The sequence below is a fragment of the Cynocephalus volans genome, chromosome 7 (assembly GCF_027409185.1).
Source record: "Cynocephalus volans isolate mCynVol1 chromosome 7, mCynVol1.pri, whole genome shotgun sequence".
NCBI lineage: Eukaryota > Metazoa > Chordata > Mammalia > Dermoptera > Cynocephalidae > Cynocephalus > Cynocephalus volans.
In genome coordinates this window covers 130,918,108-130,933,964 of record NC_084466.1, presented here as the reverse complement: position 1 = coordinate 130,933,964, position 15,857 = coordinate 130,918,108, and the positions used below count along the sequence as shown (strand labels likewise).

At 39.5% G+C, this 15,857-nt stretch overlaps 1 protein-coding gene across 1 annotated transcript in view; it reads right to left on the bottom strand.

The window, feature by feature from the left end:
• The window catches only part of LOC134381996 (ATP-binding cassette sub-family C member 2-like), a 55,443-nt gene extending 39,903 nt beyond the window's left edge, over positions 1–15,540 (bottom strand). The window contains exons 1-6 of the mRNA XM_063102017.1: positions 15,508–15,540; positions 13,780–13,953; positions 2,779–2,904; positions 852–986; positions 537–644; positions 70–125 (exon numbers count right to left, since the gene is read on the bottom strand). Coding sequence (XP_062958087.1) covers positions 70–125; positions 537–644; positions 852–986; positions 2,779–2,904; positions 13,780–13,953; positions 15,508–15,540 — 632 coding nt within the window. The remainder of the gene's footprint in view (positions 1–69; positions 126–536; positions 645–851; positions 987–2,778; positions 2,905–13,779; positions 13,954–15,507) is intronic.
• Positions 15,541–15,857: the final 317 nt, after the last annotated feature.

The window sequence follows — 15,857 nt, the reverse complement described above, 5'->3', positions numbered from 1 at the left end:
GCTTTCTGTCACTTTCAGAAGAGTGAAGGAGTAGGGATATAGACAATTCACACTCCAGGCATTTCCTACCTGTCAAACCAACTAAAGGTGATGCTACTCAGAAATGAAGCTGTGGATGATGGATTCTGAAAGACACAAAAAATTAAAAAGAAAATCAATTGGAAACGCGAACTCCATGGGATTCTAAAATCAGAAACTAATTTTTCTAGTTATGATGTGCTAGAAACTGGATACGATGCTGAAGTCATTTGGTCAACATGTTTATTTGGGTACCCTAAGGTCAATAGTAGAATGATCATCATATTTTCTGGCATAGATTTATGGACTAATAGCCCATGTTAAAGATTTGTGTATGAAAGTAAAAGTCAATATTTCAATACTCTCATCACTGTCTGTTTTCTTATGTCATAAAATGGTCTGTACTACCTTATTCCGGACTTGAGAGACCTCTGCAAGACATAAACATCTCTAAGTTACATTTGTGAAGATATTATCCAATTAAGTAATACATGAGATGGGCACATTTAGAGTCTTACGTTTGATGAGTCATTTTTTTCTGACAATGCTGAAAGGATCAGGATGAGTATCTGGAATCCATAGGAGATGAAGAACAGGCAGGAGTAAGCCAGATTGGAATTGCTGCCCTATCCGGAAAAAAACAAACACAGAAAATGAACTTTTTATCCAGACTCAGTCTAAATGACCCATTTGTATCAATGCCTGTGATTAAAGCCTAGTGTCAAATCCCCCCTATACAATTCTATCCTGGAGCTCAACATATTTGATGCCATTGACTCTGACTTAGAAGCTGCCCAGCACTACCTCCTCATGTCACTCTCTTTTCTCTTTACCTGTAGGAGTGTCCGGATCAGAGTCTGAAACTGGAAAGTCCCACAGAGTATTGAAAGGATCCAGAATACGGACAGGAACCAAGAGTTTTTCTGTACACACCATCGCCTGCTGTGTTGGATCAGCAAAACCAGGAGCTAGAGAGAAATTCACATAAAGTTCTGAAGAATATTGTCACTAACCAAGGACAGGAGGGGAGAAAGACATCAGAGAACATGGGAAGAGAGGAGAGTGGAAGGAGGAGATTGTTGTAACTAATCTGGCCGGGCAGAGCCCACAAATGCCAAACTGTACATTTCCTCCATGACACCATCCAACTGTCTTTTCCAGGGCCTCATCTCTAATCACCACACTCTGGGGGGACATTAGCTAAGAAAGCAGAAGGTCACTTTCTGCATTTTAGTGGAGTTACTTTGGCACTACAAGTAGTCAGGTCAGGGAGGCAGATTCTGATGAATAGGTGCAAGGTGTCTGTATCTTGATTTTCTAATATCAGACTAAGTAATTAATTAAAAAACAAACCTTGCCTTGCATCATCTCACTTTGATATAATAAATTAAATGTTGGTTTCCAAGACCTAGTACTGTGCTAGCACATCAGCATTCTGGTAAAAAAAAAAAAAAAAAAAAAAAGCACCATGATTTGTAGCATTTGCCAAATCATGGTGTAAGTACTCTTGCCATGGTATGTTTCAAACTCCAACATGATATCACTAATCGCAGGGTTTGGAAGAGATACACATAATCAGCTCTGTGTGAGCCAGCTCTGATACATCACTGCCTAGACCCTTCTTTGCTTATTCTGTAATGGTGGTAGCAAACACAAATGACTACAGAGGCCAGCAGATGTTACTGACTGAAGGCTGGGCAAGGGGATAGTGGGCTGTGCTGAACACATGGTCTAAAGGAGACAACTGCTACTCAGTCCTAGCTGATCATTGCCCTGTGTGAATGTAGGTCCATGGTTGCCAGACATTCTGATTTTTCAAGAAAGTTTGGAAATCCAAATAAATACACATTATTTTCTCCTTTTAAATTGATGAAAACTAATTCAATTGTTTTCTTTTTTTTCAAATTTTTTCGGGGTTTTTTTGTGTGTGTGTTTGTGTGGCTAGCCAGTATGGGGATCAGAATCACTGAGCTTGACCTTGGCGTTACGAACACCATGCTCTAACCAACTGAGCTAGCCAGGAAGCCCAAGACATCAGTTTTTGTTATTGAGTTTATACAAACAACTCTTAGATCACTGACCTCTGATCAGAGTCACAAATCAATCAAAAAATAATATTTCCAGCTTTAAAAAGTTATTTTACATCAATAAACTTAGATCTCATCTGTGATCCTTAGATGGCAAGCTATCAGGTCATAAGTCAGACGTCTTAGTCATTAAAGTTAATACAGTTGGCCCTCAATATCCATGGGTTCCAAATCCATGAATTCAATCAACTGGGGATTGAAAATATTTTTTAAAATTGCAACTGAACTGAACATGTATAGACTTTTTTTCTCATCATTATTCCCTAGACAATATACTGTAACAACTATTTACATAGCATTTACATTGTATTAGGTATTATATGTAATCTAAAGATGATTTAAAATATAGAGAAGGATATGCATAGGTTATATGAAAACACTACACCATTTTATATCAGGGACTTGAGGATCCAAGGATTTCATTATTCATGGGAGGTCCTGGAACCAATCCCCTGTGGATACCAAGGAAGGACTATACTTAACCTAGGGAGAAAGCCCTATAATTTAGAGTTCAAAGAAAATAAAAAGTTGAAATTTGTTCCCCCATTACAACCATAGGTCCCTTGAGAAAGACAGATGAAATTGAACATAATTTCATCCCCAGTAATCAATTTCAGGAAGATGTCTACGGGTAAAGAGAAAATAAACTGTCCAGAGGGGTGATGAGCCTTACCCATGTGCCTAGGTAGAGGCTTGGGTTGGTATATCTAATAGCAGGGACTGTGGCTTGTCCAGAGTCTTCTGTGAGTACAAGGGCCAGCTCTATGGCTGCTAGAACAAGAAGAAACCCAACGAGGACCTGAGAGGGAAAAAGAGCACTGTTAGGAGAATATCATTCTTGATAAGGCTCTTAGAACAGAATGGTTTCCTGTTAGTGGCACATGATAAAAAGTGGTATAGAGTGATTCAGATAATACAAGAAGTATTTCTGGAATGAATGGATCCTTATAGTTCAAGTAATAGAATAAAGTTCAAAGTATGCCATGATAAGCATTTTTGAAGTATGTTGAATGTGATGGTTACAACATTTGTCCACAAATTTTTTGATACTCCTCCTTTCAAAAAGTAGAGCTTACTTCCCCTTCCCATGAGTGTGGTCTGGACTTAACGACTTGAAATCAAGAAATGGAAAATGGCAGAAATGACAATGTGTGATTTCCAAGATTAGGTCATAAAAAGCAATGTGGCTTCCTTCTACTTGTTCTCTTTCTTGGATCACTCCCTCTGGGGAAAGCTACCAGCCCTGTCATAAGGACACTCAACTAGCTCTAGGAAGAGGTCCACATGGTAAGGAGCTGAGACCTCCTGCAAAAAGCCACACGAGTGAGTCATCTTAGAAGCAGATCTATCTAGCCCCAGTCAAGCCTTCAGATGACTGTAGTCCCAGCAAGTACATATTAACTGCAACCTCATGAGAGACCTTGAAGCAGAATCCAGGTAAGCTTCTCCCAAAATTCTGACCCATAGAAACTGTAAGATAAAAAAATGTTTATGTTATAAGCTGCTAAATTTTGGAGTAATTTGTTACACAGCAATAGAAAGTTTAAAAAGTGAATTCCCCACCCCAGTTGGATGGCACTATTCTCTTTCTTTGGCCATTGGTGCTAGCCTTGATTCCATATAAACTCTGAAGTTAACGTTGCAAATAGTTGAGACTATTTCACCCCATGATGACCCCAAGCTAATTTATATTTGTTCTATGAATTTATAAGACATGATACACATTGTACTGTTCTATAGGTCCACCACTCATCCATCAGGAGGGAAAATTACTGCCTCTGTTGAGGAGGTGCACCAGTATCTTGGCCGCCAAAATGAAGATTTTGTCTAGGACCATCTCCTCTACTCTCATCCCTTTCTACTGCCATTCACCTACCCCTACTCATTCTCATAAGTCTCATTCTTCCAGAATGGCTCAGGCAGAGATATTGGGCCCTTTGTAATGAAAAGTAGCCAAAGAAGGAGATAAATGCACCTTTAACTAATAAGTGCCACTGCTATAATTTAGCAAAGAGTAGAGTCAAAGACATGATAATAATGGGGTGCATTTTTCTCAAGTATGTAATACACCATATTGTGCTATCCTCACAAGAGACTATGAGGTTTTGGGGAAAAAGTGATAACTTTTGAAGTGGTAAGTTATGTTTGCCTTTAGGTAAATTAGGAGGTAAACTAGATCAAGCTGGAGCTAAAGCACGCACTCTTGAGGATGACTAGGTAGAGAGAATAAAAACCAGCAGACCACTCCCAGGCCAAGGAAAAGGAGACAGCCTTGCCACAGGCTTACATACATTAAACTCATACAATTGATTAGAAATACACTGAGAAATTTATATTAAAAATACCCAATGTACTTTATACAAAACTTCTACAAAGCAATTTTAAAAAATATTAAAAACCCAATGCAAAAAAAAGTGTAGAATATAAATAGATAATTTAAAGAAAAAAATCCATACAAATGGCTTTTAAACATACGAAAATATGCTTAACCTCACTAATAATGGGTACAATTTGAAATCATGACATACCAGTTTCGATTAGCAAACATGAAAAAGTTTGATAAAAAAAGTTGGTGAGACTGAGGAAAAACCTCTTGAGGGCAATTTGCATTATCTATCAACCTTTAACTCAGTTATTTCCTTTTTATGCATTTATCCTACAGACACACTCATATGTACAAAGCTAGTTACTGCAGAATTGCTTATGATGGCAGAAGATTAGAAACCACCTAAATTCTTATCGTACAGGGCACATAAATTATGATACATCCCAATAACAGCATCTTAAGTAGTCATTAAAAAGAAAAAAGTAGATCTTTATGTGCTAAAATGGGAGGATCTCCAAGACACCAGACAGCATACATGGAACACTAACATTTGTGTGAAGAAATATATGCATATAGGTGTTTGTAAAAGCACAGGTTACCTCCGAAAGGATATGCAAGGAACTGGTATCAATGGCTGCCAACTAAGACAGGAATGACTGACTGGAGTATTGTGAACCTGTTTGTAGCTTTTGAATTTTGTAACTCTCTGAGAATTATCTCTTCAAAAGATAAAAAGTTAAATACACTAATCCCTGTATTTTGAAAAATGAACAAGTGAAAGAATTCACAAATGAAAAAATATTCTTAAAAAAATCAAGTTGCATTAGTACTCATAGAAAGGCAAAGTAAATGAAATGCCATTTTTGCATATAAATTTACGAAGATGGAAATATTATACTCAGTGCTGACAAGGCTGCATAGACATGTACTGTAACTCACTTTTTGTGAGAATCTAAATTGGCAAAAACCTTCCTAGGTTATAGGAAGTTTCCATTATGTTTCAAAGTCTTAAACTGCTCATATACTTTGATATAGTGATTCTACTTCTAGGAATCAATTCCGAGGAAATAATCTGAATATCAGGCAAATATCTATGCACAAGAATGTTAGCTGGAGTCTCATTTTTAATAGTAAGAATTTAAAAACTTGGGTTATTTTAAACCCAAAACAGTCAAGGAGGGGTTTGTTGGGTGGAGTTAATGTTGCAAGAGTTGTTAAAGCAAGTTATGGTATACTCACATGATGAAAATTATGTAGTCATCAAAATTATGTTTAAAGAATCATATTAATAACACTGAGAAATGATTTTTATATCATCTTAAATGAAGAAACTAGCCTACAAAATTGCATATAATGAGTTCAATTATATTTTTTACTTTTGTATAGAAAAACTTGGCAAGGGCCAGTACATGGCTTACTTGGGAGAGTGGGGTGCTGACAACACCAAGTCAAGGGTTATGATCCCCTTACCAGTCACCTTTTTTTTAAAAAAAGAAAAAGAAAAACATGGCAGTTTCCAGTCCAAAATGCCAGATTTAGTACATTTCTTTATCTCCCATCCCTCCCCGTTCTATTGAAATGATAGTAAAATAAGCACCTAAGCAATAAATCTATAACAGCACTGAGAATATGAATGCAGAAGGATGAGCTCAGTAGACCAGGTAAGTTTTAGAAGATTAAAAGCAAACTTATCGATAGTGACAGGTAAAGAGCAGAAAAGCCATGGCCCAAAACACACACAGTAAAAGGCAGCAGTGAAAGGGGCGCCTGAGGTAGATAAGTAGCACTGGCTGCCGAGCTGGTATCTTCCGTCTGCCACACCAGATTCCCTCCCCATCCTTGTTCCTTCAAGCCTAGAGTGTTAACAGCTTAGTGCTACTAAGCCCCAGGTCTCTTTGTAAATAAGTCCCCTCAAATTATCCTATTTTGCCTCAACCATCTGTTTCCTTTTGGGACCCTGACTGGTAGAGTTACCCACCCCAAACCACGCTCTTCTTCCCAACAGAGCCCCCCTTTTGTAAAATATTCACTCTACTCAGCTCAGTGATATGCCTGAGAGGAAGCTGGACCCATTTCCAATCCCATGGGGTGAATCAAAACCAATCAGGAGGGTTCCATTCCTCTGGCCTGTTACTGCTTTAGCCATGGGCATGAGACATAATTCTGGCCAAAGATAAGTTGGAGACAGCTTGTGGGGGCTTCTGGGAAAGGTTTTCCTCACTGATCAAAGTGATACATAGATCCAGAATATATAAAGAATTCTTACAACTCAACAATAAAAAGACACAAGCAACCCACTTAAAAAATGGACAAAGGGTTTGAACAGGTATTTCTTCAAAGAAGGTATGCAAATGGCCATAAGCATTAAAAAGCTGCTCAACTTTATTAGTCATTAGTGAAATGCAAATCAAAACCACAATGAGATACACTTCACACCTATGAGGACAGCTATAGTGAAAAGATGGACAGTAACAAGTATTGCTGAGGATGAGTATTACAGCCTCATATACTTCTGGTGGGAATGTGAAAGGGCACAGGCACTGTGAAATACAGTTTGTCAGTTCCTCAAAATATTAAACGTAGAATTACCGTATAACCCAGCAATTCTACTAGTAAGTATATACCCAAGAGAACCGAAAACCTATGTCCAGCCAAAAAATTGTACACGAATGTTCCTAACAGCATTATTCCAAAAAGGCAAAATATGGAAACAACCAAATGTCTATCCACTGATGAATGGATAACAGAAAGTGGTATATCCATACAGTGGAATAAAGTAAATGAAATATTGATATAAGCTACAACACTAATGAACCTTAAAAACATTATGCTAAGTGAAAGAAGCCAGACACAAAGGGCCATATTCTGCAGGCCATCTAAATACATAATTGCATTTATATCTACAATGTCCAGACTAGGCACATGAAGAGACATAAAGCAGATGTGTGGTTGAGAGGGGCCTAAGTGGAGAAGGGAATGGGAATTGACTGCTTAATGGGTACAAAGTTTCCATTTGGGCTGCTGAAAAATTCTAGAACTAGATAGTGTTGGTGATTGTACCACATTGTGAAGGAATGTACTTAATGCCACTGAATTGCACACTGACAAATGGCTAAAATGGTAAATTTCATGTTATGTATTTCACTACAATAAAAGTAAACTTCCGAAAAAAAAAAAAAAAAAGAAATGAATGACTGATTTATGCTACAACATGGATAGACCTTGAAAACACTATACTAAGTGAAATAAATCAGACACTGAAGTCCACATATTGTATAATTTTATTTATATAAATGTCCATATTTCATATTTATAGAGACAGAAAGTGGATTAGTGATTTCCAGGGACTATGAGGAGAGAAGGGGGAAAAATGGAGTTACTACTTAATGATACAGTTTCTTCTGGAGTGATAAAAATATTCTGAAATGAGACAGTGGTGATGGTCACACAATTCCTTTAATATACTAAAAACCACTGAATTGTACACTTTAAACAGTAAGTTTTATAGTACATGAATTGTAATCTCAATAAAGCTGATGTGTTTTTTTTTTTTAAATGATACATAAATAACTCCTGGCCCCTTTATCTCCCTTTGGACACTGGAGCTGTTGTAGCCATCCTACAATCATGTGCCAGCCTGATTACTGGCTTAATATGCTGAGATTATCAGAAAGATAACAATAATCAGCTACATGCTGATGCTGAGTTGCTGACAAACAAATCCTGGAGCTGTACTACCCCTGGACATCTTGTTATATACAATAATAAATTCCTTACAGTTTAAACCAAAAGGAATGACTTGAAGGTGAAAGAGCCGTAACTGATATAAATCTATTCCTTCTAGTCAGCCCTGACAGAGAGTAGGGGTGAGAAACAGGACAGAAATCAGAGGCTCACTTGAAGTTCCATGTACAGAACTGTACCATTATTCCAGTCACTTCCTTGTCCCCTCCACCCTTGCTGCACATCCACTGACAAATATATTTACCGTCACCACCCCCAGGCCCAGGCTAAAACAAGAACAGTGCTCTCTGAAGAATGTGAATGCTTTCCCTGAGGAGGGCTGGAGGGGTCATGTGGACATCGGTGCCCCAGAGGAAATTCATCCTCATGTCAGCTTAGGGGTGGAGAGGTACAGCCCAGGCTTCTTCTCTTGGGGGAAGCCAGGAAGTCCACAAAGATGGTTGTCCAGGACCCAGAGCTCACAGTCAGGCCTCACATCAGGGACAGGCCAGCTGGGGAAGCTGACGAATAAAGGCAGAGAGACCTACACCAGCCACCTATGTTAATTTATTTAAATGTTTATTTATAAACGTGAACAGAACAGTAATCATCACTAGGAAGTGGAGAAAAAACAATACTAGCAAAGAAGATACCCAAAATAATTAAACAAAATAATTAATTCTGGAATGAAACAAACAGAAATTATTAAGTGAACAGGAAAGAATTTTAAATTATTTTAAAATTAATCTCCTTAAGAGATTTGAGAATAGGTTGGCCTTTTTAAAAAAGGCATATTCAGAAATTAAGAAGAGTTCTTGCAAATCAAACCCATGATTGATAAAATAATGGTAATTTAGGATGCCTAGGGGAAAACATAAAGGAAATCTAAAACACAGGGGAAAAGAGAATGAGAGAGGGAGAAAAAGAGAGCAAGAGAGAAGCTGAGAAGGAAGATCAGTTCAGAGTCCAACATTCATCTAAAAGAAGTTCCAGAGAGACAGAATTTCAAAATTGGAGGACAGGAAATGAAAGGACTAATATACAGGAATTTCTCAGAGATAAGAAAGACATGAGTCTTTAGGTCGAAAGTACAGAACTAACTGAGTGAAAAAAAGACTCATGAAGACAGACTCTGAAGAAATTTGAGGAAATTAAGAATAAAGAGCACAAAAGCTTCTAGAGAGGATACCAAGGAATGAGAAGAACACGATGCTGGAGAACAACGTAGTGACATCTCCAGAGTAAAAAAAATTTTCGAACTTAGCATTCCATGTGTAAATGAACATTTTCAGAAAGCAAGGACTTAGAGACTACTTGCTGTCACTCTTTCTGAAAACTCAGAGGATGTTCTCCACTAGAAGGGATGGAGAAATTTGGGGGCACTAATTCTCTCATCTTACACAAAAGCCATCAGCATGTACAATGATGGCAGATTATCTTTAGATATAAAGGTAGCAAATAGAAGAACTGAAAATAATAGTGCAAAATAGAGACAGAAAAAGAGAAGAAAAGAAAGCTAAATTCCTTTTCCCTCCTAGAGAGCAGAAATATCTTTTTTGAAGTTGACAGAACACAAAAATGTAGTTATAAACACATTAATTGAAGATACAGAGGTAACCATTAGAATAATTTTAAATGGAGGCCTCTGGAGAATGGGACTGAGATTTAGGGACGTGAGGAAAATACTTTTTGCTTTTTTTTTTTATAAGTTTTATTTTGTTTTTAACTGACACATAATAATTGCATATGTTTATGAGGTATAATTTGATGTTTTGAATGTATCCTATACGTTGTTTAATGATCATATCAGGATAAGTAGCATATTCATCACCTCAAACACTTGTCATTTCTTTGTGAGAACCTTCAAAATCCTCTCTTCTAGCTATTTTTACATATAATACTTTTGCTTTTGATTTGTACCTTTTTATTTAGTTTTTTATCAAAATATTTTAATGTTTACTTGTACACATTTGTGGGGTACGGTGTGTTGTTTCAATACATGCATGCACTGCACAATGATTCACTTAGGGTCCATAGCATAGGTTCGTACCCATTAGTCCACCCCTTCTCCTCCTGCCCTCCCCACCCTTCCTCAGGTAACCATTATTCTACTCTCTACTTCTATGAGAATCTTTTTTTTACTGGATTCCACATATGAGTGATATGAGGCAGTATTTGACTTTTTGTGCCTGACTTAGTTCATTTAACACAAAGGTTTTCAGTTCCATCCATGTTGCTGCAAATGATAGGATATCATTTTTTGTTTTAAAGATAGCTGAGTAGTATTCCACTGTGTATATATGCCACAGTGTTTTGGTCCATTCATCTGCTGATGGACATTTAGGTTGATTCCGTCTATTGGCTATTGTAAATAGTGCTGCGATGAACATGGGTGTGCAGGTGTCTTTTCGATTATGTTGATTTCATTTCAGAAGACATGCACATGGCCAACAGGCACAGGAAAAAATACTCAACATCACTAACCATCAGGTAAATGCAAATTAAAACCATAGGGAGATATCACCTCACTCCAGTAAGAATGGGCTATTATCAACAAAACAAAAAATAACAAATGTTGGTGAGGATGCAGAGAAAAAGAATACTACATTGCAGGTGGGAGTGTAAATTGGTATAGCGATTGTGGAATACAGCATGGAAGTTCCTCAGAGAACTAAAAATAGATCTACCCTATGACCCAGCTATATCACTAGTGGGTATATACCCAAAGGAAATGAAATCCATAGTATGATTTTTTAAAAAGAGTAGAAGGAAACACACCAAAATGTTAGTAGAAGCAGATCAGAGTGATACAATTATCAATGGATTTCATTTCCTTCCTATGTCCCTAAAGCCTCCAAACTTTCTACAATAACCACATTATTTTTATAATCAGAAATGTACACATGCTTATATCAGTTAGGATCAGGGAAATATTGTGGTCGTTTAATGATTACCAAGTCCTTGGTGCTCTTTGCCCTGATCTCTGATTTATTGGAAGAGCTCCAACCACACAAGGGGTTTACTAAACTCAACTTCCTAAGGAGATACAATCTCATTGGTATTAAAAAAGAAAGGAGTGTGGTTTGCCCAAATTTAATACCTCTCCACCTCTGCAAGGTGCCCCTTTTCTCAGCACTTTGTGAATGACAAGGCACTCTGGTTGAATCTACCCACGATAGAGGGTGTCTACTTCCACCAGTCCCTAGCAGACGAACGTCTAACTTCATCTTCAGTGTTTTCAGGGACTATATCCCCCAGCAATTCATTCTATTATTGGGCAGTTATTTTTATCAGAAAATTCTTCTGTTTATTTAGCCAAAATCCGCTTTCCTGGAACAAGCTCCAGCCACTTGGTCCTGCTCTCTGAAACTTTTCCAAACAGCTTAGGCAATCTTCTATATAACACTTCTTCAGATACTCGAAGATGATCCCTGTGTCTCACAGGCTCAACCTCAAATTCATTTTTGCTACACATCTTCTAATCTCAGTACATCCACAGCCTCCAGCACACAAAATTCCTCTTTTGTTCCCCTGGGATTCATTCATTAATTCAGTCATTTTAGATTTCAATTCATTAAATTACCGAGTCTGTTCTGGGTTCTTCACTAAGGATGTATCCTTAAGCAAACAAACAAACCTGTGGAGTCACTTACCAGCTTGGACAAGTAATTTGACAAAGTTCAGATGAGGTAAGCACTGCACTAATGACCAAACGACAATACCAATAACAACTCAGGGGAGTCAGAGAGAAAAAGACAGCCCAAAGACATGGGAAGAGGAGGCTGAGAAACAAAATGAAGTTGGGGATTGAGAGGAGAAGAAAGTTCTCAGAGAAGTGGAGTTTTACTCTGAGGAATTATACTTCCTACCATTTCAGAGAAGAAACCAATTATTTTGAAATTTTTAGGAAGAAGCTAATTTGTGCTTGTCACCCTCAGAACAGAGGACAAAAAAGTAAAACAAATTCTAAGTGGAACTCCTGAGATTGTAAATAAAGGTAGATAGATGGTTAACTACAGGGGGAAGAAAGCTAATACATTGCGTTTTTTGTTTTCTTCTCTAAAGTGATTTCCGTCTATAAAATTTAACAGAATGTGCAATCCATCCATACAATGAAATAATATTCTGCCATAAAAAGGAATGAAATACTGATACATGCTACAGCATGGATGAACCCTGAAACATTATGCTAAGTGCACAAAGCCAGTCATAAAGGACCAATTACTGTATGATTCCATTCATATGAAATGTCTAGAATAGGGAAATCTATAGTGACAGGAAGCAGGTTAGTGGTCACTTAGGGTTACGTGGGATGAGGAAATAGGGGATAAAGGGTTTCTTTTGGAGGAAATGAAAATGTTCTCAAATTGACTAGCTCATTTCCAAGGATACTGAAGCATGTTGTTCGTGTTCAGAATATTCAGAGTCTGCCACATTCCTGATTCAACCCCTATGCCTTGAGTACCTTTAACACCAACATTCAACAAACCCTGAATTCAAACTGAGTGCTCACTACATGCTAGGTCCTATGCTGGGCACTTGGGTCAACAAGGGAGACAGTGACCCTGCCCTGGGCTCTCAAAGATTCTTCTTTTCCTGTGCAGAGTCTGACAAAACCCACTACCAGCCCCACTTCAGAGTGTCAAAGTGAATCCCACTGGCTTTGGCCAAGCCCTTTCCCTCCTTTCAGGCTGAGGTAAACTGAGGTTGTTGGTATGTATGTTCACAGAACAATGAGATCTAATTTGCCTCCTAAATACCTGTTTAAAGATAAGGACAGACAGAAAAAAACGTACTGAAAGGAAGCAGACGTGGATTTTATGAGGTTACTTTACAACCTCAACTGAGGGTCTTGGGTTCCCACAAGTGCCCTCCCTGAGTGAGTCAGTGCAGCTGGCTGAGGTCCTCCCTTCGCTCCTCCTGGGCTCTCTCCCCAGCCCCTGTCCTTTCCATTATTTACTACTCAGCTTGTCACTGTGCACACTCACTTCTCCCTACACTGTGAGTGATTATCCTGATTCATGGGACACTTTGGGAAAATTTCAGATCCAAGTGTTGGGAACTGAGTGATGGTTGGATTGCCTCAAAGATGCAGAAGATACATTAAATAGTTCATTTTCACCTTGAGGCTGGTGCCAACTGAATTAGTCTCCTGACTTCTGAGAACAGCTTAAAGACAAGTGGTGCAGTGTTCACTTCTCAAATACTGAAAAGATAGTAGCAATTTGATTACTTATCATTTGTGTTTAGGGAGCCCAATATCTGTAAGAATTAAGGCTCACTGTTCTTATGCAAAAATCAAAGCTACTTTCACCAAGAAATGTGCCAAAGAGCCAGTGAGGCACAGAGTAGGTGAAGAGAGTAACACCTAGAGCATGACTCTACGTGAGACAGCAGCACCTGGAAAATCTGGTTAAAGACAAGGTAAGAGGACACCAATCACCAAGAAAATGTCTCTATTGTAAACGAAGGTGTCAGAATGTGAAAATACTGGTGTTGGGCTGGCCAGTTAGCTCTGCTGGTCAGAGCATAGCCTTGTATTACCAAGGTCAAGGGTTCAGATCCCTGTACTGGCCAGACACCAAAAAGAAAAGAAACGAAAAGAAAACAGTGGCGTTACCATACCTGCTTAGCAAGGTAGAGTTTGTTTACAGAAGATCTCTTACTCCTGAATCTATACACATGGAGAAGCTGCCAAGGCGCCAGGAGCCAAAGGAAGCCCAAGGGAATCCACACGAGAACAGTTTGCTCAAAACAAAGGGGCAGGTCTGCCTCCGGACTATCCAGGAATGATGAATTCTGGGGGACCAAAAGGGAAGGATTGTTGGATACACACATTTTGGAAGACAGAAAACCATCCCCCAGCACACCCCACCCATTTCCAAACAATTTTAACTCAACTCCATATCCATGTCCAGCCTTCCCCTTTAACTGCCTGTATTTTCATATTCATTTGCATTGATACAAATTCACCAGTTAATGACATTTACTGACTTTTCTGGCCAACCCAACCTCTGAAAACCTATCTTCTTACTAAATTTCTTTACCAGCTATTCTGAGTAAACCTCATCACTGCATTTGTCAAGTTGTAGGCCAGCAGTACCACCAACAGGGTTCCCATGGATCCACATATGACCGAGGACCCACAACAGCTGAAAAAAAGGAGCCACTCAGAGGCCAGTGAGTCATCGCAAGGGACTGGAGCATAGTCTGTTCCATGGAAAGTGTTTGCAGCATGGGCGGTTGGGGAGACAGGTCCACCAGGGGAACACTGGCTGATCTGCCCCCAATCAGTGCAGGACCACTCAGAGGAGACTGGTCAGGAATATAGCATTGCATGGGGTGCAGTTTGATGAAAAGACTCAGGCCCAGACCAGTGTTTCTATACAACCCAGGTGTGCCAGATTTCACCAGATCCAGAAGTACCTATAAGGTCAACCATTAAAACCTGGGCTGCACAAAGATCCTTCCCTAGGGAATCAGCAGCAAAGCAGCAATTTAGCTCAACCATACAGCTCAAGTACTGGTCCCCACAGGAAGTTCCCCATTTTAGAAGTAAGCAAAGGACAATGAATTAGTTCCAGTGCAGAGTTTAAGTGGTGGAAACAGCAAATAATCTAACACAGAACTGAAAGAAAAAATAAAGTACCCACAGCCAGAGACAAAGTTTGATATTAACTTGTAAAGATCTCATTTCACCAAAGAACACCTATAACACCTAGAAGGACCTTAAGCCCCTGGGCTACCAAGCCAGAAAGTGGAGAGGGCCGGGGTCCTCAGCCATGTCCCCTGACACCCACAACCAGTCCCGAGGATGGGGGCCAGGGCCTCGGCCACACACCCCTAATAAGTGCAACCACCCCAGCGACAACCACTGAGCCACCACAGGAAATGCCTCGGGCTCTCCTGAACTGGGGCGACAGGACAGGGGTGCAGGGGTAGCCAAGGGCCTTGTCCACACCCCACCCTGCATGAGCAACCAGCCCAGCAATGACCACCAAGCCGCCACAGGAGGCGCCTCAGGCTCTCAGTAAGCCTCAGTAAGAAGGGCCCCAGGTTCCTGAGCTGGGGTGGTGGGGGGTGAGGGCTATTGCCACACCCCCTTGACATCTGCACCTAGCCCTGCAATAACCAAGCCACCACTGGAAGCCTACCGGTCTCCCCTGTGGGAATGTAGGGGGTGCAACAGGCCTCTATCCCACCCCTCCTCCTTCCTCCTTCTTCCATCCCATTTCCTTCCCCTTTCCCCTCTGCCTCCCAACTGCTCTACAACAACATTGTAGAATGTAAAAAATAATATTAATAACATTTAAAAAAAAAAACAAAATGGTGAGGGTAAATGTAATTTCTCACCCAAAAAGTAGAGTTGCAGAACTTTTCCAGCATGATTACTGGAGCACTTCTGGAAGGAAGACTCTCTTCGATGACTGTGTTCTTTCTTTATCCTTTTCCTCAGAGAAGGTAGAAGGTGAGAAGCAGTGTGTTATCTCCCATCCTGATGTTCTGATGTTACAACTAAAGGCAAACCTCCTGACCTTTCCTCCCAACAATTTAATGGTTAATCTTTCCTGGATGCATTTTTACATCATCCCAGTAGATAGACATGTGACTGAAAAGCCCCAGGACAGGTAGACTCGCCTGTTCCCAAAGAACCAGAAGTCTCTGTAGGCATGGCCATACATAAAAGGAACCCCTGAAAGATG